Below are 24,732 nucleotides of genomic sequence, written 5' to 3'. Positions count from 1 at the left end.
ACAAAGAGTAACCCCCACTCGCTGCAACCAGAGAAAGCCACGCGCAGCAACGAAGACCCAACACAGCCAAATATAAATTAACTAATTAAAAAAAATTTTTTTAAAAAGAAGATAAGGGGGAGGAGATGAAGCCTTGGTCTCAGACATATAAAATATGGTATTGTTAAAGGTAGAGTTCGTTATAAAGAATAAAATTGTATGCTTAAAAAACTTAAATGCTTCTTTGGAAGGATTTCCTATATGGGATCTGCCTTTCCTACATTTGGCTGGTCTGATTCACTAAACAATACGTTAACGCATTCAATGATACTGCCAGAGAAGGTGCTAATGTTAAAAGCACTAAGCTATGATTCTGTTCCCAGAGAGAGATGGTTCCATTGTAATTATACATCAGCATCTGATTCTCACAGGAAGTCACCCAATAATCCATAGTACTATATAATATCTAGGTTAGGAAGCTACTCTGCTGGGAATCATTCTTATTTCAGGGAGGTGCAGTGGTGAGGCTACCTTCAAGTTACAGCAGGGTGTCTCAACCTCAGCACTACTGACATTTTGGGCCAGATAATTCTTAGTTGCCGGGGGCTGTCCTGTGCACTGCAGGATGATTAGTAGCACCCACAGCCTTGACCCTTAGATACAGTAACACCTTCCCAGTGGGACAACCAAAAATGACTCTGGACATTGCCAAACGTCCCCTGGGGGGGAAAACTGCCCCAGATTGGAAACCACTGGTCAAAGGTATGATGAGGAAGTAAAACAGCTAAGGTTTCGTGAAGGAACAAAGAGGCCAAGTTATTGTAAAGATCCAGTATGTGGCTACTGAATAGTGTTGGAGAGAATGACACTGAGGCAGGAACTAAATCTTAAAAGAATGAAGGAATAATCGGATGGCATGAGACTCAAAGCTAAGTGCTTTGAGGGAGGAGGGGAGGAGAATGAGAAAAAGCAATGAGAGGCAAGGAGGACACGCCCCCCCCAAGGCCACCACACCAGGCCTAGTGGTGGTGAAAGATGATGAATATGAGCAACATACAAAAAACTGGTAACAATAGATATTTCTGAGTGTTGGAATTGCAAGTAATTTTTTATTTTCTTATTTATACTTTCCTATCTTGTCTGATTTTTTTTTTTTTTTTTTTTCGGTATGCGGGCCTCTCACTGCTGTGGCCTCTCCCGTCGCGGAGCACAGGCTCTGGACGTGCAGGCCCAGCGGCCATGGCTCACGGGCCCAGCCACTCCGCGGCATGTGGGATCCTCCCGGACCCGTGTCCCCTGCATCGGCAGGCGGACTCTCAACCACTGCGCCACCAGGGAAGCCCTGATGTTTTTCTTTTAGCCAAGAGAATTTCTTACGTTAATTATCAGAAAAGAAAAAAAAAAGGTATTTTCATGTTTTAAAAAGCTACTACGGGGGGAGAGGGATAAATTAAGAGTTTGAGATTAACATATACATACTACTATATGTAAAAAAGATAAACAACAAGGACCTACTGTACAGCACAGGAAACTATATTCAACATCTTGTAATAACCTATAAGGGAAAAGAATCTGAAAAAGCATATGTACAACTGAATCACTTTGCTGTACACCTGAAACTAACACAACATTGTAAATCAACTATACGTCAATTTTTTTTAAAAAGTTATTAATGCTGCAATTCCACAAGAAATGCCTTTCATTCCCATCTCAGAAAAATTAGCAGAAATGTTACCTTAAAAGAACATCAGTCCTTCTAGCCATAAATATTGGTCTTAAAAAATTCAGGAATTTAGTCTATATGTTTAAATTCTACAGCAACATAATAGTCATATATTTAACCAAACTGAGTTCTGAAATGCCAGCAGTTTCAAACAGCGTTAAGACAAGGAAAAGTTCCAAGGCTAAAAAAAAAAAAAAAAAATGCTAATCTCCAACTGCTAGACTACCTGTGATTTAATAAATGTAAACACAGGCTACATGCTAATGAGAACTATATCATTTTTATGCTGACAACTGCACAAATTTCATCAATAATTTAGGATGATTTCATTAGGTGCAGCTCAACATCATTTTGTGGATTCAGGAAGCTGTGGAATTTTAACAGCCATTTTTCTTAATTAAAAGGCTTAATTATGTAGGTGTTTTACTTGAACTCTCCAAATAAATTCCTAAGGAAATAAAACCATGAGTTGTCCATAGGTACAATGTATATATAAAATATACATGCAGTCCAGTATTAGTCCAATATCTTTCAAAAGTATCCCTCATACACACCCTATACCAATAACTCAAATTAATATTCACCTTTCAGAGAAATTTCTTTGATGAGACATCATTTAGAAATAATTTTTCTTCTTCCTTATAGTCTTCTTCTGCATCCTCCAAATACTCTAATTATATTACCTAGAAAATATTACACTATAATATATGGCAATATATTATATATAGTGTATATATATAATATATGGCATATATTTTATATATATAGTGTATATAGATAATATATGCCATATATCATATAGTACAGCATATAACATATGCTATATATTATAGTATAGTAGATAATATACTATGCTTTGTGTATTATATTATACTGAAAATAAAATAATAAGTATGACCTCATTTGACTTATTATTTTTGTGATCTTATACTGACCACTGCCATAGAAGGAAATTTATAGAGCTGAAAATGTGTTACTAAGAAAACTAAGTTTACAAAACATCTTTATTTAAAGAATTCAAAGCACTTAACATATATGTCAGTAATTCCTCATCATATTCCTGAGTGGTCAGAATAGATATGATTAGGAGATGTCTTAATCTTCCCCTCCTTCCCTCTCCCCCTCTCAGAATTAAAGAAAGATTAGAAAGCCACAGAGCCCAGAAACCTAGCTGCTGAAGATCGCTCAGGAGTCACTTCCAGGGACTTCACGCTAAATCTTTATCTAAGGCCCAGACTTCTGTTTTGTGTTTAACTGGGAACATCATTCTACCCTGACAACCTCATCTTCCACAGTAGCATTTTTCAATAGAAGTAGTAAGATATTATTGCCACCAGGGGGAGCCTGAGCCTTCACGCACACACAGGTTGAACCTATGAGAACGTAACTGTTTCAGCTTTGATGCCTCCCCCAAATATCTCAGTGAGTAAAAATTCATCCACGTAGAAAAGAAGTTTCATCTGAGTTTCCTAATGATAAGAAAACGTTAATGGCAATGCAGCTGAAAAATAAACTGGATAAAACCGTACTTCTCACATTTTTCTAGATGATCTCCAATCATACTTCAGTTTAATGTGTTTTAGGAGAGAAGATTTTGTATTTTATACTACTGTATGTCTCTGGCATTTAATAATAAACACAGGTTTCTAGTTTATCACTGGAGATTTAAAAAACAATGAGTGAATCATGTATGAATGATGTATCATAACACTCATCCTCAGTGGATACCTCTACATGGGCAACTTACAGACACTATAGTAGGAATTCAAGAATATGGAAGTAACTGAGAGATATGTGGTTTACTATATTTCTGAAATGCTACATACACTCATAAATATATCTAAAGAACAATTTTAATTACTTTCTTCAGATGGTGCTCTAGCCATGTTTTAACTTAAAAAAAAAAAAAAGCTGTAGTGATTCCTAAATTCTCAAATTCTAATTTTCATGTGAGTTGGACCCCACCCGACTCTCTTCACTTCTCAGCTCTTCCTCATTTCAAGGGAAAAAACATCAAGTACCTTGTTTATACAGATAAACTGAGACCTGGAGAACTTACTAATTACAGTAACTGCAATTAAGTATTTATGCTGTCACTTGACGTATGTGATCTGACTTAATAATGTTCAGCAAAATCTCATGAGGATGGTATCATCTGTGTTGTAGACACGACACTAGAAGTTTGTGGAGATTAGGTAATAAGCTAACACTCGGAGACGCAGAAGGCAGACAGAGGTCTGGTCTGACGATAGCACCCAGCAGATATTTTCTTAATTGTCAACAAACCTCGGGTTTTTAATGTCATAGCTCAAATAAAAGGCAGAGCCCAGTTTGTCCTAAATAAAGTAATCCATCATCTTGTAGAATTTGAACACTTTTATCCAGTTGCCTACCTGACATTTCCATTTGATCACCCACTTAGTTTTTCAAACCTAATGGAACAAAAATCTTGTCACTTCCCACACATCCCCAGACCACCTCACTCCATCTCATGGATGGAGTGGGTAAAAAGGCATGTCTATCCCTTAATCCATCAACTCAAAATGCATCCACAGTATCTCTCACACTATGAACCTGTTGGCTCTCCTTCCAAAATGTGTGTTCATCCACTTCTCTTCAATTCCACCACCACCTTGCACCTGGACCACCAAAATATTTTAAAATTGCTCTTCCTGCTTCCTTGTCTTTCTCAATCTGCTTTTTACTCAGCAGCCAGAGCAACTTCTGAATGAACTACTCTTAAAACAGACTTTTTTGTTAACTGTACTTTGGCCATATCAGCTATATAGTTAAGCAATCAAGTTCAGTTACAACGTCATCCCACAAACATTTACTAAGTCTTTTCATGGTTTGCTTTAAAACTAAATTCCAGAAAGGTACACATCAAACTCTTAATGGGGTTCTCTCATACAACTGCATTGTTCTGAAATAACCCTCTGTCTGATCTGATATTTTTATCATGAAGGTAAGATTTAAAAGAAAGTTTAAATAAGATTTTAAATTCAAAGTATCATTAGGCTCTTTTCTGATTTCAGTTGATCCGATAGAAGCAATATCCAATTCAAAGATATTACTCTACCTCAAAAGAATATTCTTTTTTGTTTGTTTGTTTGTTTGTTTGTTGTGCGGTACGCGGGCCTCTCACTGCTGTGGCCACTTCCGTTGTGGAGCACAGGCTCCAGACGCGCAGGCCCAGCGGCCATGGCTCACGGGCCCAGCCGCTCCGCGGCATGTGGGATCTTCCCGGACCGGGGCACGAACCCGTGTCCCCTGCATCGGCAGGCGGACTCTCAACCACTGCACCACCAGGGAAGCCCCAAAAGAATATTCTTGAACTTCCACTTCTGGTCCAATGGAGTAACTGGTATCAGACAAACCCTCCCTTCCCATCCTCAAAAACTATAAAACAAAATATACAAAGCAGCTGTTTGTCAGACATTGGGCAACAGATACCATAAGCCTGTGATCTTTGAGAGAAGGGAAACACAAGGTTAACCACCCCCCTCCCCCCCCCACCAACTTGCTCAAGTTTTCTGCCTGGAGGCACTTTCCCAATGTGGTACAAGGAGGTAAAACTCAAGAAGCAACAGATTTACAGGGCTGAGGAGGTAGAAATCAAAGTTTGAGGCTAAAATTTACACTGCAGGATAAAAGAAAAAAGTGGGACTCGAGAAGTCTGCATGGGGTTTTCCTTAAGAGGTTGGCTGAGAACATTAACTACATTTAATCTATACATAAGCTGGGTGGCACTCTGAGGCCTAAAAGAAAACAGCCACTACAAGGCTGACAGCTGTGTGAAGTGGTAGCAGACAAGGCTCTGTTGCAGTCACAGTGGAGAAGCCACATGCTGAGCACTCTGTGCATTCAACTAAGACTCCAGAAAGGCCAGGCCTTAAGAATAAGGACCAAGACTAAAGTAAAGAACATACCCTAGGCTAAGGACAAAATCTAAAAAGTCCCACCCTATCAAAGCATGAAAAATAAGATCAAGAGGATCCAACAGTAATTCAGTTGCCTTCCAGAACAAAATTTGATACTCTTTAAAGGAAGACAACATAATCCAGACCTCCTACAACATATCCTCTAAAATTTCCAGCATGCAATAAAAAATTGTTATACATGCAGAGAGGCAGAAAAATATAGTCATAATCTAGGAAAGAAAAAAAAATGTAAGTAGTCAATAGAAATAGATTTTGAAAGACCCAGATATGGGAATTTACCAAGGGCTTTAAAACATCCTTTTTTGGGGGGGGGAGTGGGGGCACTGTGAGGCTTGTGGGATTTTAGTTCCCTGACCAGGGATCAAACCCAGGCCCTCGGCGGTGAGAGCTCAGAGTCCTAACCACTGGACTGCAAGGGAATCCCCCCTAAAACATCTTGTATAAATATATACAACTTAAAGGAAAATAGGAACATAATCAATGAATAGATGGGAAATCTCAGCAGAGAAATGGAAAGTATAAAAATAACAAAACTGAAATTCTAAAACAGGGAAGTACAAAGTTCACTGAATGAGTTTAATAGCAGACTGGACTATGAGGGTAGGAGGAAGGTCTGATGAAGTTGAAAACAGGTTAATAGAAATTACCATGATTGAAAAAAGGGTGAAAAATTTGAAACATGAACAGAACCTCAGTTGCTTGTGGGACAATATCAAATGGTCTAACATACATACAACTGGATACCCAAAAGGAAAAAGAGAATGGGTCAGAAAAAAGAATTTGAAAAATAATGGCCAAAAATTTCCCCAATTTGGTGAAAAATACCAAATTACAGAAGAAGATGATAGATACAGTTGACCCTTGAACAACACGGGTTCAAACTGCTCGGCTCCACTTATACAGGATTTTTTTCAATAGTAAATACTACAGTACCTATACAGTCCAAAGGTGGTTGAATCCATGGATGTGGAATTGTGGATAAAGGGGAACTACGTATACCAAGGGCCGACTATAAGTTATACATGAATTTTCGAGGGCATGGGAGGGCTGGTGCCCCTAACCCCTGTGTTGTTCAAGGTTCAACTGTATAAAGAAAACCACACTTAGCCACACCATAATCAAAGAGCTAAAAAGCTAAAGAAAAAAAGTCATAAAAGTAGCTAGTGAAAAGAAGACAAATTCCATACAGTGTTTACAGAATGAAGGCTAACTTACCACAAATAACAGAGATCAGAAGACAACAGACAATCTCTTTAAGGTGTGAAAGGAAAAACCATCAACCCCAAATTTGATAGATAGTGAAAGCATCTGTCACAAATAAGAGTAGAATAAAAACATTTTCATATAAAATAAAACAGACAATTTATCAACTACAGACCTGTATTACAAAAAATGCTAAAGGAAGGAAAATGGAACATTGGATCTAGAGAAAGGAACAGAACAGACAGGTAACAGTAAACTGGGTAACTATTCATTTTCTATTGCCACTGTAACAAATTGCCATAAATTTAGTGGCTTAAAACAATACAAATGTATTATCTTACAATTCTGTAGGTCAGATCTGACACTGGTCTCCCTGGACTAAAATCAAGATGTTGACAGGGCTGCACTCCTTCCAGGGGGCTTAAGGAGAACATCCATTTCCTTGCCTCTTCCAGCTTTCAGAGGCTGCCCACATTCTTGGTTGATGACCCCTTCCTTCCTCCATCTTCAAATCCAGCAACAGCAGGTTAAGCTGTTCTCAAATTGAATTACTCTGACTTCCTCTTCTGTCCCTTTTTCCACTTTTAAGAACCCTTGTTGTTACTTGGGTCCACTTGGATAATTCAGGATAATCTCCTTGGCAGAAGGTCAACTGATTAACAATCTTAATTCCATCTGCAACCAACCTTAATTCCCCCTTGCCATCTAACATAAAATATTCACAAGTTATGGAGATCAAGACATCAACATGTCTAGGGGACATTTTCTGCCTACCACATTAACTATAAAATTTCGTTCCTCTTTTCCTGATTTATTTTAAAAACAATGTACTGTTGAAGCAAAGATGGTAACATTGAAATGTGGGGCTACTGACATGCAAAAATCAAATATAGGACAATAGCACAAGAACAAAGGGGATAATTGGAAGTATATTTTTCTAAGATTTCTAAGTTTTAATAAAATTTTATATTAATCCTAAACAGACTGTGATAAATTGGGAACCATACTGTAAGTCATAAAGAAACCACTAAATAAAATAATAATAAAAAGTAGTATAGGTAAGATGTCAATATAAAAAGTAAAATAGAATACCAAAAAATATTCAGTTAACACAAAATACAATAGGAAAGGAGGAACAAACTAACAAAAAATAGATTCAGTAAACAGGAAGAAAGAGTAAGATGGCAGACTTAAACCCCAAAATGTTAATAATTACATGACCCATAAGTATCCTAAACATTCAATTTAAAAGTTAGAGATGGTCAGACTAGATTAAAAAAAAAAAAGATCAGGGCTTCCCTGGTGGCGCAGTGGTTGAGAGTCCGCCTGCTGATGCAGGGCACACGGGTTCGTGCCCCAGTCCGGGAAGATCCCACATGCCACAGAGCAGCTGGGCCCGTGAGCCATGGCCGCTGAGCCTGCGCATCCGGAGCCTGTGCTCCGCAACGGGAGAGGCCACAACAGTGAGAGGCCCGCGTACCGTTAAAAAAAAAAAAAAAAAAAGATCAAATACTGCTGTCTACAAGAGATCAAGAGATGAGCTTAAAGTAAAGTATTAAAACATATATACCACGCAAAAAGTGAGCATGAAAAAGGTGTAATGGTTATATAAATACACACACACACACACACACACACGAGTGTGTGGGTATAATGGACATAGCGAAAAGAGTATTATTATAAAGAGGACGTTTCATAATGATAAAAAGGTCAATTTATCAGGAAGACCCCCCCCCAAAAAATTCACAAATATGTGTGTACCTAATACCAGAGCTTCAAAATAACTTGAGGCAAAAACTGACAGAACTAAAGGGTAAAACAGACAAATCCATAATCATTATTGGAAATTTTAACATCTCTCTCTCAATGACAGATTGAAAGGTAAACAAAGAAGTCAATAAAGATATAGACCATCTGAACAACACTATCAGCAAACTAGATCTACTTGACATTTGTAAACTACACCCAACAACTGAGAATGATTCTTTTCAAGTCCACCAGCTCATTCATCGTTAAAGACTATATGCTAGCTCTTAAGATAGATCTCAACAAATTTGAAATGACTGAAATCTTACAGACTTTTTTTAACCAAAACATAAGTAAATTAGAAATCAATAGTAATGAGATATGTAGAAAAATCTCCAAATATTTGGAAATTAAATAACACACTACTAAAAGAAACCAAGGTCAAAGAAATCACGGGTGAAATTTAAAATTTTGAACTGCATGATAATGAAAACAACAACACATCAAAATATATGAAATATAGTTAAAGCAGGACTTAGGGGAAATTTAAAACTTTATACTTATATTAAAAAAGAAGGTTTAAAATCAATGTCACCTTAAGAAGATGAAAAAAAGAGCAAATAAAAGACAAAATAAATAGAAGGAAGTAATAAAGAGTAGAAATCAATGAAATAGATAACAGATAAAGAAAATCAACTAAACCCAAAGTCAGTTCTCTGAAAGACTAGAAAATACAATTAAGGAGAAAAATACAGGACACAACTTATCAACATCAGGAATGAAGAAGGTAATATCACAACAGATGTTCAAAGGATACTAAAGAATTATTACAAACAAATTTTTTATTAAAAGATTTGACAGCTGGGCTTCCCTGGTGGCGCAGTGGTTGAGAGTCCGCCTGCTGATGCAGGGGACACAGGTTCGTAACCCGGTCCGGGAGGATCCCACATGCCACGGAGCTGCTGGGCCTGTGAACCATGGCCGCTGAGCCTGCGCGTCCGGAGCCTGTGCTCCGCAACGGGAGAGGCCACAGCAGTGAGAGGCCCACGTAGCGAAAAAAAAAAAAAAAAAAAAGATTTGACAGCTTAGATAAAATGAACAAATTCTTTTAAAAACACCTACTACCTAAACCTACACATAACAAGTAGACACAATCTGAACGGCCCAGTATCTGCTAAAGAATTTCAGTTTGTAATTTATTTATTCATTTATTTTTAAGAGATACTAGTCTATTTTTTATTTTATTTTATTTTTGGCCGCACCGCACACAGTGGCATTCAGGATCTCAGTTCCCCAAACAGGGATTGAACCCGTGGCTCCTGCAGTGGAAGCCCAGAGTCCTAACCACTGGACCACCAGGGAATTCCTCAGTTTATATTTAAAACTTTTCACAAAGCAAATCTGTGGCAGGGTTGGTTTCCCAGGAAAATTATATCAAATATTTATGGAAGGAGTACTGCTAATTTTACATTAACTCTCAGAAAATAGAGAAAAAAAGGAAAACTTCCTAAACTATTTTATATGACAAGCATAACCATGTTTAAAAAAAAAAAAACAACCTGACAAAGATACTACAAGAAAATTATAAACCAGAATTTCTCACAAACATAGGAAAAGAAAATATTAACAAAATAATATCAAATAGAATCCAGCAATATACGGAAAGGATAATAGATCAGAATCACTAAGGTCTTATCCCAGGAATGCAAGGATGTATCATTCAAAACTGAATCAATGTAATTCCTCCACTGACAGAATAAAGAAAACCCATATACAATCATCTCAGATGCAGTAAAAGCTAATAACAAAATTCAAAACTCATTCATGATAAAAAAAAAAACCTCTTAAACTAGGAATAGAAGGGGTCTTCTTCAATCTTATAGCTAGCATCATATTTAATGTGACATATTGAATGCTTTCTCCCCAAGAAAGAGAACAAGCCAAGGATGTCTGCTTTCTTAACACTTCGACTCAACATTGTAATTCAACACTATTCTGGAAAATCTAGCCGGTACATTTAGGAAAGAAATAGAAGTAAAAGGCAAAAGATTAGTAATAAAGGAAAGCCGTCTCTGTTCACAGACAAAATGATTGCAAAGGTAGAAAATCCTAAGAAAAAAAATTTTTTAAAGGCTTCCAAAGCTAAAAAGTCAATTTAACAAGGTTACAGGATGGCAAGATAAAATATCAATATTAAAAAAATAATTTGTTTCTATATACTAACAAACAATTTGAAAATAATATTTTACAAAATGTAGTTCAATATCATTGAAAATATTAAATATTTAGGATTAAATTTAACAAAATAAATGCAATAACTATACTGGAAACCTAGAAACATTGCTGAAAGAAGTTAAAGACTTAAATACATGGATGAGTAGGACACTGATCTTCTCAAAATTGATCGATAGACACTCAACATAATGCTAATCTAAAGTCTACAGGATTTTTTCTTTTTTGTGTGCAAAAACTAACAAGCTGATTCAAAAATTTACATAGAACTGCAAAGGATCTAAAATAGCTAAAACAACCTTGACAAAAAGGACAAAGTTGGACAATTTACACTGCATGATTCAAATCTTACTGTAAAACTACAGTAACTGAGACAACATGGTGGCTTAAGACTAGACAAACAACAGATCAATGAAACAAAATTGGCCCATATCTAAGCAGTCTATTGATTTTCATCAAAGGCTCTAAGGCATTTCAATGAAGACAGTCTTTTCAACAAATGGTACTGGAAAAACACCTGGAAAAAAAAAAACTTCTCAATATCTACCTCTACCTCATACAATGAACAATTAACTCTAAACGGATCACAGATCTAAATATAAAAGCAAAGTCTATATAGTTGCTACAGGAAGATATGAGAATATCTTTGTGACCTTGGGGTAGGCAAATATTCCCAAAAAAAGCCTTAACTATAAATGAAAAAAAAAGAAGATATACTGGTCTTCATCAAAATTTAATGTCTGCTCACCAAAAGACAATGTTAAGAACATGAAAAAGCAAACCACAGCCGAGAATTCTTTTTCAGATATGTATATTCACAATACACATATCTGAAAAAGAACTTATATCCAGAGCATATAAAAAGCCCTACAAATAAATAATAGAAAACAACAAGTAAAAATGGGCAAAACTTGAACACTTTTCAAATGAACATATATGGATAACCAATAAGCACAGGAAAATGTGGTTAACTTTGTCAGTCATCAGCAGGGTACTACTTCAAGCCAACTAGACGAGCTAAAATTAACAAGACAGACAAAACCAAATATTGGCAAGAATAGAGCAGAACTGAATCTCATACATTGCTAGTGAGAGTATAAAATGATACAGCCTCTCTGGAAATGATTTGAGTAGCTTCTCATAAAACTAAATGTGGTAAGACATATCCTCTAACCGAGCAATTCCACTCAGGTATTTACCCCAAGGCAAAAGATAACATACTCCACAGGTACACTTGTGTGGAGTATCTTTGAGCTTTTTCACAAAACAGCAAAAACTGCAAACAATCCAAACATCCATCAAGAGGAGAATGGATAAACAAACTGTGGTATAATCATACAATGGACTGAGCCACATTTTAAGAGAGCATATATTGTATAATTACATTTATGTGACATTCAGTAAGAGAAAAAAATTAATCTATGGTGATAGAAATCAGAACAGTGGCTGCCTATGGGGGATGGGGACTGAACAGAAGGAGTAGGAGGGAACTTTTTAAATTCTGTGTCTTGATTGGCATGATGGATACACTATGTATACACTTGTCAAAATTTATAGACTTCTACCCATAAGGTGAGAGCAATTTCACTAGATGTAAATTTCACCTCAAATTACCTCAACTGTAAAAAAGTTTATTCCTTAGGGTGTTAAATGAATCTCAGATCACTCAATTAAAAATGATTAAATCCATAGTCCCATCTACAATATTTGCCCCATAAGGTAACTGAATTATAGTAACTGTAATACTTAACAACTTTGGATTATTCTCTTTATCAATTTTATCTATAAATGATTATTCACTATTTACTATTGTCCCCAGAAATGTATTTCGGCTTCTTCAAAGTTTATATATAGGATTTTTCCTAATTTCATTTTACTTTTCCCTTTATTTAATAAATGAAATTTATTATTGGCATTTAGTTGAATTTAGAGTGCTTTAGAAATAATCAGAAAAACTGAATGCTGTTTTTAAGATTTAATACCAAGTTACCAAAACGTGTGTATAATAAGTCTCTCATAGAAAAAGATTCCACACGGAAGGGTAAAAGCATAGTTGCAAAAGATATGCCCAGGACCATGCTGGGATCGTATCTTGGGGTTCTGTGCCTTTTGGTTAAACTGTCCACAATTACGGCTTGATTCTTCCTGTTCTAAACCTCTCTTTTTTTAATGGAATTAGGGAGAGGTGGTATGCAAGACAAAGGAAACTTTTATTAACTTCTGCTTTAAATTGAACAGTTTAGTTAGTCCAGACAAAAACAAATGGAGTAAAGAATAAATCTATAGGGTGTACAGTGCTTAGTGACTACCTGCAAATTTTCTATTAGAGAAGAAACAGACATCATTCGTTATGATGTACCACTGATAAACACACACACACATTATGGGTTAACTTCTCATTCGAAAGCAAGTCCCTAAGACTGAGCAGAGTCCCCTAGGGTTATGGGGTGTTCCCTCTGGAGCCTGCTCCTGTCCTCTGTTAAACTGAGCTGGCACCCTTCTGCCCAGCTCCCTCAGAGCTCCCCACCTACCTCTAGAGACTGCCTCCCATCCACTCCCAGGCATCCTCCCACCGCCCTGCTGAGACACTATCCCTCTTTCCACAAGTAGGCAACACCAGACATCTAACCACCCAGGATCATAAAGGGATAGGTAGTTAGGTCCAGCTCACTTTAAAAAGGTATGCTTTGGGGCCGCTCTCGCCTTTTGAGTTGGACCACATTCTGTCTATGGAAGGTGTATCTCCCAGGGCTTCTCACCTTCTAAGGTGGCCCACACTCTGACTATGGAGTGTGAATCTCCCTAACCAAAGCTGCTTTCCCACTTAGTTCTCAGGGCAGAGCCCCCTTGCCTTGACAGCTTGTGTATACTGTATTAGTAAATCTACTTCTTGCACATCAAAAAAAAAAAAAAAAAGGTATGCTTTGGGACAAGAGGTGGGTGTGGACAGTCTAAATCTGGATGATGCAAACATTTTTGTTTAAGTATAAACTTTATCAGTGCAAAAGAAAATTAATTTGGGGAACTGGCAACCTCATCATCATGAGGTTATTACGCTGACACATGGCACTGTCTAGCAACAGAAGGAGCAGGCCAATCTCAACACGGGTGTAATGAATCACTCACTAACTACTGCTCACAAATGGTGATTTGATGGGAAGTTATTCACATCTGGTTTAATCTGGAACAAGACTTAAGAGGATTCTGCAGACTCAAATTGAGATAAGCAGCAGGTATTTCACCAACTGCCAGGCTCCAGAACAAAGGAGACTATTCCTACTTATTCAGTTGAATATATACCTTTGTTTAAAAACAAAACAAGACATGATTTTGAGAGCCTTGTTTTTTATGACATTTTGCTTTGGCTGTGCTCCAACTTCTACTGCTTCAGATACAGTTGATGAGCATAACAAATGTAAGAAGGTATCTATGACAAATAAACAGTGGGATAATCATGGTTGAACTAAATCACTTGAGAAGACCTCAGAGAGACAGCCCAATGTGCCCCAGACTCTGCATGCTAGCAAAAGCTCGGAGTTTTTGAATCAAGGCATAAAGAGAGAGCACATACGAGCGAGATCTGTGTCTGGATCGTCTGTTGTTGGGGTCCGCCTGGTTTTTTTCCTTTTGTCTCCTTAGTACAGCTTCCCACTGAGGCGCCGAATCAACCATATCATTCTCCTGCCGTATTCTGAAAGAAAGACCATTCATCTAAAATTAACATCCACATATGTGGTGCTTTATCAGTTCATCCTAAACATGTTTTTAAAAGTTATTTCGCAATATTACCATAATCACTTAAAGCTAGGAATGTATTAACCGTATCAACATATCCTTAAGTAGATAAGTATATAATATTTATATATAAATACGTAAACATATATTGGTTATTTTCAGACTTCATCCCCGGCTTAAAATTTCCTAGTTAAAAAGACATGTATCAAAAACAAAACTCATTTAAAACATATTTAGGGGCTCCCCTGGTGGCACAGTGGTTAAGAATCTGCCTGCCAATGCAGGGGACACGGGTTTGAGCCCTGGTCCGGGAAGATCCCACATGCCACGGAGCAACTAAACCCGTGTGCCACAGCTACTGAGCCTGCGCTCTAGAGCCCGCGAGCCACAACTACTGAGCGCTCGTGCCGCAACTACTGAAGCCCGCGTGCCTAGAGCCTGTGCTCCGCAACAAGAGAAGCCATCACAATGAAGAGTAGCCATACAATGAAGAGTAGCCATCACACTGAAGCCATTCATCACAATGAGAAGCCATCACAATGAAGAGTAGCCCGGCTCGCCACAACTAGAGAAAGCCCGCGCGCAGCGATGAAGACCCAACGCAGCCAAAAATAAATAAATTTTAAAATAAAACATATTTAGGTTTTGACTAAAGAAACAGTGGTGTCTGCTACACAATCTTAAATCATGAATCATTTTATACAAATATACTAAGTGAAACAGCAATGAATAGTTTTCCTTTGAAATGCTCTTAAAAATTCACAAATTGTCCAAGTTTTCATGCACAATAAGTGCCAGATACAATTTCCATTTTTTTAAGACAAGAAGCTACAAATAAAAAAAGTTAGATGTGGTGCATAATGCCTCAGCAACCGAGTAGGCACAGAACATTCTGGTTATGCTGCTCGCATGTTTAAGAGGGAATGAGGGCTGAGCACTCAGCACTCAGCGTGGCCAGGGGCCCTGCAGGGAATGTAAAATGAGGGAAAGGGAAACTGGGGGGAGGGGGTACGGGGGGGCACAGGCACTTGCCATGTAAGAGCACGGGACAATGTTACTTAATCCTCTCAGTTTTTAAAAGATAATCCACAAATCTGGATTTTTTAAAAACAAACTCTTCTATTTTTCAAGTAATGGTAACCAATTATGAATGCGAAATACTGTATTGACCTGGCAAAACCCATCCATGGACCACACAGCCTGCAGAAGTTTCGGACTTTTGATGCATCAAGTCTTTCTAAAAAGAAGGGTGAGGTGTTACAGGGGAGAGAGGGAACCAAGTACTTAATTAAAGCAAGTGCTTAATTAATGTGTAAATAATGTCTGGAATGCACTGCAGTGATGCTGTGAAGCCATGAGTATTTCTTGCAAAAATCAAACACCTGTTATTTGAATCTTTTGACTTTGAATTTATGTACGTTCTTGAGGAAGCTGCTCCAGGGTGTTTCTTTCACACTGCTGCTCCCGGGGCGTGGGAGAGCAGCATGGAATTGCACAGTAATCATCCCAGTACTGTGACTGCATGAGCATAACTGCTTCGAAACAGAAATGAAAAGAATAGACAAGTCTGGAGTCATTTCTCTCACTGAACAGATGTCTTTCCGCTGCCCTGTTACAGCACTTAGTACAGACTGTGGGGTGGATATCTGCATTTGCTTATAATGCAAACCAGTAGAAGAGTGACATATATTCATCTCACTTATACTTAAACAGAGACAATGGAAAGCAAATTCCAGTTTAAAAAAAAAAAGTAGCTTATGGGCTTCCCTGGTGGCACAGTCACTGGGGGTCCGCCTGCCGATGCGGGGGACGCGGGTTCGTGCCCCGTTCCGGGAGGATCCTGCATGCCGCGGAGCGGCTGGGGCCGTGAGCCATGGTCGTTGAGCCTGCGCTCCGCAACGGGAGAGGCCACAACAGTGAGAGGGCCGCGTACCGCATTAAAAAAAAAAAAAAAAAAGTAGCTTATGAGGAAGAAGCTATTTAAATCTCTCTAGATTAAAGAGGAATTGTGTTAAGTAAAAAATTATCTGTAACACATTTCAAGTCTTTGAACTGTATATATTTCCTCACTAAAGCTTTCATTCCTAATAGGCTATTATTTGAATATTAACAGGATACAGTCATGGTATTTTTCACAGATTCAAGAACATAGTTCCCTCTTCTAATGACATGTGCAGAGGAAATGAAAACTGAACATATGAATCTGAATATTAGAAACATCTGAAGAAAAGTATGAGAAGGTATACGACGAGGTCATAATTAATCACCCTTTGAAGCAAACACTCTCACTTGAAAATTCCATGTGCGCATACACACACACGTGTATGTATATGTATTTTCATAGCCAGAACCTACACCTCCGAGCCATTCCATGTATCACGTGACAGCCAGGGAGTGACCCACCAGACCTGCGGAGAGGGGGGAACTGTCCTGGACTCTCCCAGGACTGAGGGATCCAAAAGCTAGGAAGAGACAGTGGGAAGGCGTCAGGCTGGCAAGGAGCTGTCTTCCTTCCCACAGGAACCCACACCTTGCATTGCCCGGGGTAGACATAACACCAGGTCCTGGCAACTCCTAAGCCTGGCATCTTTTAGACTACAGCTTCCGTTCTGAGCTAAATCGCTGCACAGCTCGTGGACAGGACAAAATTCCACTAATTTTTTTTTTAAATCGGTAAATCAGCATCCTTAAATATTTTTGAGAGGTCAAGCCTGCCAGCAAGGGTGAAACCTGATTGAGGCAAACATACATTTCCTAGAGAAACATTCCTTAGACAGTTCAAAGGAAGCACAAGCAGTATATGCTCATTCTTCTATTGTGGAATTTAGCTGGCTACTTTCATACTGAGGCTTTACTCTGATAACAAAAATTAAAGCTCCTGAGACAAGAGCACACGTATTTCTTGTACCTTACTAGTAACAAGAACTAAATCACAAAGAATTTCAGACGACGGCATGCACCTTTAACTTTTATTTTCCTAATCAAAAAGTCGAAAGTGAGGGCAGTGAAACCATGTCAGTTAATATCCTTGGGACCCACATGTTCCAAAGACAGTTGCCCTCTACTGGGGATACTCTTTCATAAATATTCTAACAAGGTACATTAAAAATGTAAGGCTCATTGGAGAGTCACAACAGAAGCACATTCTCCTGAGTAACGGATGGTGTGGCTGCCTTAGTCTGTAATGAAGTTTGAAATTACACCCTTACAAAAGGCCTCTGGTTAATGGTACCTCATTACAAGAATGAAAGTGTCATTTCTTCCATCACTGAACTGCTCCAGAAAATACAGATGCTACATGGAAAGGAAAAATCCTAGCCCTAAAGGCAAGGATATTGTAACAGTGAGTCCTTATGAGGCAGGAGTTAACTATTTTGTTTATGCATGAGTAACTAAAGAAATCTTTAAATGTAAAAGACATATCCTATCATGATTCTACCTTATAAGTCTCATTTCTCCTTAGGTGTAGCACACGCAAAGTGTTGGGTTTTGCTCCTTTCCTGCTACATTTTAATTTTAATGTGGGGATTTACATTATGAAGAATAAAAACACTGTAAGCATTATATCAATATAGTACCTTTTAAAAAGTCAAAACGTCTTATATGACAGTCAGTCATTAAGTGGGGAAAGGAGTCCGTTGAAATTTTCACTGGGGATGTATTCATTTTCAAATGTTATATTTAAAGCTGAACCTCAAAAAATGCTGTTTCTTTCCTGTATCCATTAAGGCAATGACTCTACATGCATCACATTTTGTCTATTTCCTCATGTACAACCAAGGAGAGTTAGCAACTGGGCTAAGAAGCCTTACCGTAAGGTTTTTGCTTTTTAATCAAGGTATGAGGGAGAGCGTCGCTCTAGAATAGAGCGTTCTCCAATAACGTTTCAGAATAAGAGAATTCTGATACATTTCCTCCACGTCTCACCAAACTTCAACACCCTAATTTTTCAGGCTATCCGTGCAATTTAGATTTTAACTGCATTTGACACTTAAAGTTTTGGAAGACAAAACGTCATATAATCGTTTGATAACAATAATGAAGATAATGACTGTTCTAGTCTCTTCTTTCCTATCTTCCCAATTATAGTTCTGCCTCTTCTGCAAAATTCTTCACAGTACCAAATGAATTCCTATACAAATCCCCGCGGGTTTTACTTCATCCTCTACCTTTATCCAGGCAGTTTTGTTCTTAATAGGACCTTCCTTTATACCAGTTCTTAATTCATTTCTCATTCACTGAGATAAAGACCATGTGTAATACTGAACTTGAGAAATCTTACAGAGCAAGTGTATAATGACGCTTCCATTTCTCATTTACTGAGATAAAGACCATGTGTAATACTGAACTTGAGAAATCTTACAGAGCAAGTGTATAATGACGCTTCCAGGCGATAAGAGCAATACCCATCGCTCCTGAGTTCAGCCTCGTTCCAGCTCTGTCATTATCTGACTCAGAGACCCTGGGCAAAACGCTTAACCTTCTTTGGTAGGTCTGTTTCTTCATCTACTGAATTACTGTAAAGATCCTTTCCAGCTTTAAAATTATGGTTCTCTATTCGTGCTTTATTTATAAGCCATTCAGACACGGTAAAAACAAAACAAAACTCTCCACTCTTCAGCAATAGCACAACTTCCCAGACAATTGCTTCATACAACCACTCCATCGCTAATATTAAATCTGCAGTTCCCAGCTGACTGTGGACTTGTTTCTCATCCACTGCTCTCATTTTTGGATCACATGCTATAAACCAGTCTTCTTTTTTTTTCAGTAGTTTTTCTTCCCTTGGGAAATTTATGTTGGTTCCAGGCATCTGTCGACATACTCCCTGAAGACCAGCAAGCAAAAAATTCATTTGCTTTTCCCACCTTCCCCACCATCAATAAATTATTCTTATTTGCTCTTAAAGGTGATTCTATCTCTTCCACTTACTCCTTATGCTCTCCCTGCTAAAATGGGCTGCGTTTGGTGCCATCTCCCTCCCCAAACTCTCCTTCTGTTTTCATGATCCTTCAACCTGCTCTGCTTTTAGTCATCTGACAGCATTCCTCATTTGCTGCAGCTCCGCACTTCCACAGTCATCTCTGTCAACTTGGATTATACTCTGGAATCCCTAAATAATCCACATCAAATGTCTAAATCTTAATACAACTTATTAAAGTGGAAATCAGAACCCTGTTCCATCTGTACCATGGTGAACATCATTTCCATTGGCTCTGCACGAACTGCTCTCTCCCTACCCGCAATTTTTACCTGCTTTGCAGCCAGCCCCGACACTTCAATCGGGGACAGGGACCGGGCAGGAGGGAATGCTTGCAAGGAAACAGTTACCTATCTTCAGGTCATGTGGAAGAAACGTCCCTTGGTTTAAGTTTGCCATCATCAAAACCACATTTTTTCCCTAGGGCAGAGGGACAGGAATGCTTTGCTTTGTGTTATCACTCTAACAAAAACAAAACCCTGCCAAAGCCGTGATCTAGATCTCCCCGGCTCAAGTGTATTGTCCCTGTTAGCTGCAGTGCCACGGAGGATGGTTTCTTTCTTTTTTTAGAAAAATAATATAAAAGACCTGTGGAACACATTTAAAATACTTCAAACCATCTTAATCCATTGTTCAGATACAGATTCTAAAAGACGTCTAAAAAGCAGGAGGAAACTCTAACAACGTTTGTGGAAGAACAAATTCATGTTAGAAATACTGACTTCTTTATTGTGAAAGGGAGCTGGGCCCCACTTTGCAGATCCAACAGGACTTCAGATAACACTGAGCAGCGCTGAACATTCTCATCAATCGAATAGTACCTGCCCATGCAGGGCCCTTTGTGCTTTTCAAAGTGCATCCACTATCTCAGATCTTTATAAACCCCGTGAAGTAGGCGGGGCAGGTATTATCCCACTTTGCATGTGTGAAAATTAAGACTCAGAGGGTAAAGGAACCAGCTCCTAGGCACAAAGATCTTCAAAGCATCTTCAAAATTCGTAACGCACCGTCCCTCGTTCTTTGTTCTGAGCTTTATTTCACCCACACGCGCACACACGTGTGCACGCACATCACCTCAGGTACATAACTCATGTGATTACGATGCAAACATCCCAGAATGAAATTTGGGAAAGGCCCAAATGGTCCTCTGTTGCCAAGTTATTCTAGTCCAGCATTTACCCCCAGCTTCTATCATTTCTCTTACCCTTTTAATCCTCACCAGGCTCCAGAGTTACTTCCACTTTTATGCTTATGCAAAAAACACCAGACTAGTTCTCTGCCTCACTGCCCACCTCCTCCAAATCTCCCACTTCAAATCCTAAAAGCCTAGCAACACATCAAAGCTAATGACTAAGTAATCCACAGATCCTCCCCAGTGAATGCCCAAAGGAGTGCTGATTTTCATCAACAGCACAAAGGATACTTTGCAGACCGGTTTCTTTGAACATGAAGGATATTTTATTAAGCTCAAGGTATTTTCAGGGAAAGCTGGTTTATGAAAGGTTTCACTCTGATAGGTCTACCTCTTAGGTCCTCCTTCAACATACACTGTGGGCAAGTCCTGAGCATGGCCCAGGGGCTCAAACGCATAAAGACCAGCTGACTGGCCCTTCTGAACTTAGGTACAAGATTCAAAATTCTAACTAGTAAAACATAATTCAATCTAATATTCACATTAACTTCATGCTGCTTTGTACTTGGTAGGTTTCCAATTTGATGAATTTAATTCAACCGATTTTTTTCCCAAATTGGTATAACAAAAAGTAATCTGAAAAGAAATTTGCAGCCTTTTAGTTTTCAATCCTACCAGTGAATTGAATCCTACCAATTCCACTTCCCAATATCAATCTATCTCTCACTATTTAGATCATAATCACCACTTCATAACTTTTTGGAGGTCAGACACCCCCTTAAGAATCTGATTAAATCTACAGACTATCGCCAGAAAATTGTACACTTAGAAACACAAAGAATGTTACATACAATTTCTTGGGGTTATGAGACCCCTAAAACCTACCCATCAATCAGAGGGTAAGAATACCTGGTCTGAAAATACAAATGTGTAAAGTTAGGGTAGATGGGGAAATGGAAGACAAGGTTAAAAGAAAAGTGGAAAAGGTTGGAAAGAGGCTGTAGGAGAGGTGGGGACAGCCAAAGAAAGAGGCAGTGACTCCAAAATTAGATATTAAACTGTCCGGCTCCCTCCGCCAAAGTGCTATCACCTCTCAGATTTCGTTTGGTCTTTGCAGTAACTCATTCAAGAAAGCAGATCAGGTAGTATGCACTCCATTTTAGGGATGAGAAAGCTAAGTTTAAATTTGTTAAATGAGCTGCCCAAGGTCAAACAGCAGGACATGGCAGAACCAAAACCCTGATCCACACCCTTGGGGGTTTTCTGACACATCACTGGCTCCTAAACAGAGACAGAAGTCAGAGAAGACAGGAAAGAAAGAGTGAGAAAGAAGCTAAGAAAAGAAAAAAAAGGGAACTGGGTGAGGAAAAATAATGTGATATAGTAAAAAGGGAGGCAAGAGAAGAGAAATGAAGATGAGGGTGTACGTAGAGACACTGAGGGGAAAATAAGGACTTTCTGTCATCTGAGATGTTATCACAAGAAACTGTGCTCCAACTTCCAGGTATTATACAAAGGGAGGAAAAATCTATTTTCTCAAATCTTAAAATCTAGAGAACTGTAGGTACCCATGCACATTATGGAAACAGTAAGGAAGCAACAACTGAAGTGAAAGGGGATTAAGAAAGACATAAACAATTCCCCAAAGGAGGCTCGAAGCCTCTGGCATTGTCGGAAACTTCTGTGGAGTGAAACCCTGCAGTTACTGCACAGCCCTCACCATCTGGCCTCATTAGCTCTAGACCCAAAACTGACAGAGGGGGTGCTTATCTACAGTTATATTTTTCTAAAACTGAATCTAAACAACAATCCTTGTTTCTGATACTAGCCTTCCAGAGTCAATGTGGATTATGATTTTTTTTCATGGTTGTTAAAAGCCACAACTACTGCTTTGGATAAAGTTGATCTGTGAACATTGTCTTGTTAACTTGTGTTTCTCCGAACACAAAATCTGAGATATTGAAATTGTCATCCATGGGAACAGCAAGGCAGCTTAAAATCCAATGGGTAGACACAGTGAAAAAACAGTATTTACACAGAATTATCTCCAACCTAGTAGGAGAGACCTTCCTTATGTTAAACAAACAAACAAACAAAAACAAAAACAAAAAAACGGCAAGAAAGAGTAGCATAGGAAAGAGCATCCCAAAGACCACACACAGTCTCCAGAAAGTCTCTCTGGAACTCTGTCCAGAGTTCCACTGGACACTTCATGGGCTTCAAAACAGTGCCTGAAAAGCAAATGTGCACAGTCTTTGTTCCTCTGCCTCAGGCTACAGTTCCCCTGCGGAGACAGGAAAATGGGGTGTGTCGGGTGCAGGCTCTGGTTTCCAAAGTGAGGAAGCATCCAGGTCTGCATTTAGAGACCTTGCTGGCAGGAAGTAGAACATCAACATGTTCAAGATTCACTTTGCCCCATTCTAGGGTTACCAGAGTCCTTTAATAAAAGTACAAAAGACGCTGGTGAGAGCTTGGCTGGGTCACGTTCCCGACCAAAATAAGGAAGGACAACTGAGGTTGAAGAGATTCATTCTCTCCCCCAAAGTAGAAAGTCAGACATCATTTGACAACCCTTCATTACAGACACAAGACATACTGTGTCTGTAATGGGACCATCAGCAGGGCCGCAGTATAAATACTCAGACCCTTGTACCCCGAGGTGGAATGACTGGGTTCTGGCAAAATTTTAAAGGCAAATAATGGGACGGAGGGGTTAGCGGCAGCATTGCGTAATGGGTACGTGGCACCCAGGGGCAGTGTAATGTGTTGCACCATCTTTCTCTGCACACTGTACCCACACCAGGATTTTCAGGAGTGGATATGGGAACTGCAAGACATGTTTCCTCCTCTGCCCACTTTTTGCTATGCCCCTGAGAGCTAGAGTCCAGACCTCATCTTCTACAGACACAGGCAACTTGTATAACCCTAGGGCAATATCTCTGCAGGTAAAACAAATGATTTTGAAAACCTTTGTGTCAGTGTGTTTTGAAAGCAATTTCTCATTAATAGCCTTACAAAGTACATTTGCATTTAAACATTCAGAACCACCATCATTCTAAAATACGGTACAAAGAAAGCCAGTCTAAAAAATTGTTCATGAAATTGGGTGGGAGGAGAAATTGGGGTAGAGGGAGAAAACACCTAGAAGGAATACTGAAACCAGTGCCCCTAGATCAGTAATGAGCTATTTAGGAACTTGCTGGCAACCTTTAAATAGTGTTTCATTTTAATAGCAAATGTCACCGTGAGCATTTTGGCCTGAAAAGACAGTTTTTAAATAGGTTACCTTCTGAGAAGTTGAGAATAGAGCACCTATGAGCTCAACTTAGAATACACCAAGCAAAACAGAAATATATTTATTAAGATACTGGCTTGATCAGTAAGTACAAATGGGGGAGGGAGGCTGTTTTGTTAGTTTTGCTTTGTTTTGTGTTGTTTGTGCAGAAATACTGAATTTTAGAGCAGGAAGAGGGTACCTGAGGGAGATCTACCCTCCACACTTGGCTTTTTATAGATAAAGAAACTGAAATCATTTCCTTGAGAAAGTTGTCCTTACACACTGAGATCTCACCTCTATCTAGTATGATGCCAGCCCCTAAGAAGGCTCCACATGGAAAGCTTCCTAAGAAAATGGCCCACTCTTACAATGCTATCTGGGCTGTTATTACACAGGCTTTGTAGTTAGAGAGGGAGGCCAATTCAATGCATGACCAGCACAAGAGCTCTGAGCACTAAAGAAGGACCTTGGAGATTATCTTATCCAACTTCTTCATTTTACAGAGGAGAAAAAGACGGCCCAGAAAAATAAAGCAACCAAGCAAGACTCCACGTCAGGTGAGAACCGGTTTCCCAACAGTGGCCCTACGGATGTTCTTGGGGCCAGATATTTCTTTGTTGTAGAGGGCTGTCCTGTGCATTGGAGGATGTTTAGCAGCCTCTCTAGCCAGCAGCAATCCCCCCCCACAATTGTGACATCCAAAAGTATCCCAAAACATTGCCAAATGTCCTCAGGGAACACAGGGAAAGACAAAACTGTCCCCATTTGAGAACCACTGGGTTG

The 24,732-nt window shown here is 38.9% G+C and overlaps 1 protein-coding gene across 5 annotated transcripts in view; it reads right to left on the bottom strand.

The window, feature by feature from the left end:
- EPB41L4A (erythrocyte membrane protein band 4.1 like 4A) overlaps nt 1-24,732 on the bottom strand; it is a 260,546-nt gene that overhangs the window by 10,921 nt on the left and 224,893 nt on the right. For all 5 annotated transcript variants that reach the window (XM_089909174.1, XM_089909175.1, XM_089909173.1 and 2 more), the window contains one exon: nt 14,396-14,515. In XM_089909174.1, the coding sequence (XP_089765300.1) occupies nt 14,396-14,515 (120 nt within the window). The remainder of the gene's footprint in view (nt 1-14,395; nt 14,516-24,732) is intronic.

Source organism: Delphinapterus leucas, chromosome 3 (genome assembly GCF_059928025.1).
Source record: "Delphinapterus leucas isolate spDelLeu-1000000601 "Yukka" chromosome 3, BTC_Dleu_Yukka2, whole genome shotgun sequence".
Classification (NCBI taxonomy): Eukaryota; Metazoa; Chordata; class Mammalia; order Artiodactyla; family Monodontidae; genus Delphinapterus; species Delphinapterus leucas.
This window is presented reverse-complemented; position numbering and strand designations above follow the sequence as displayed.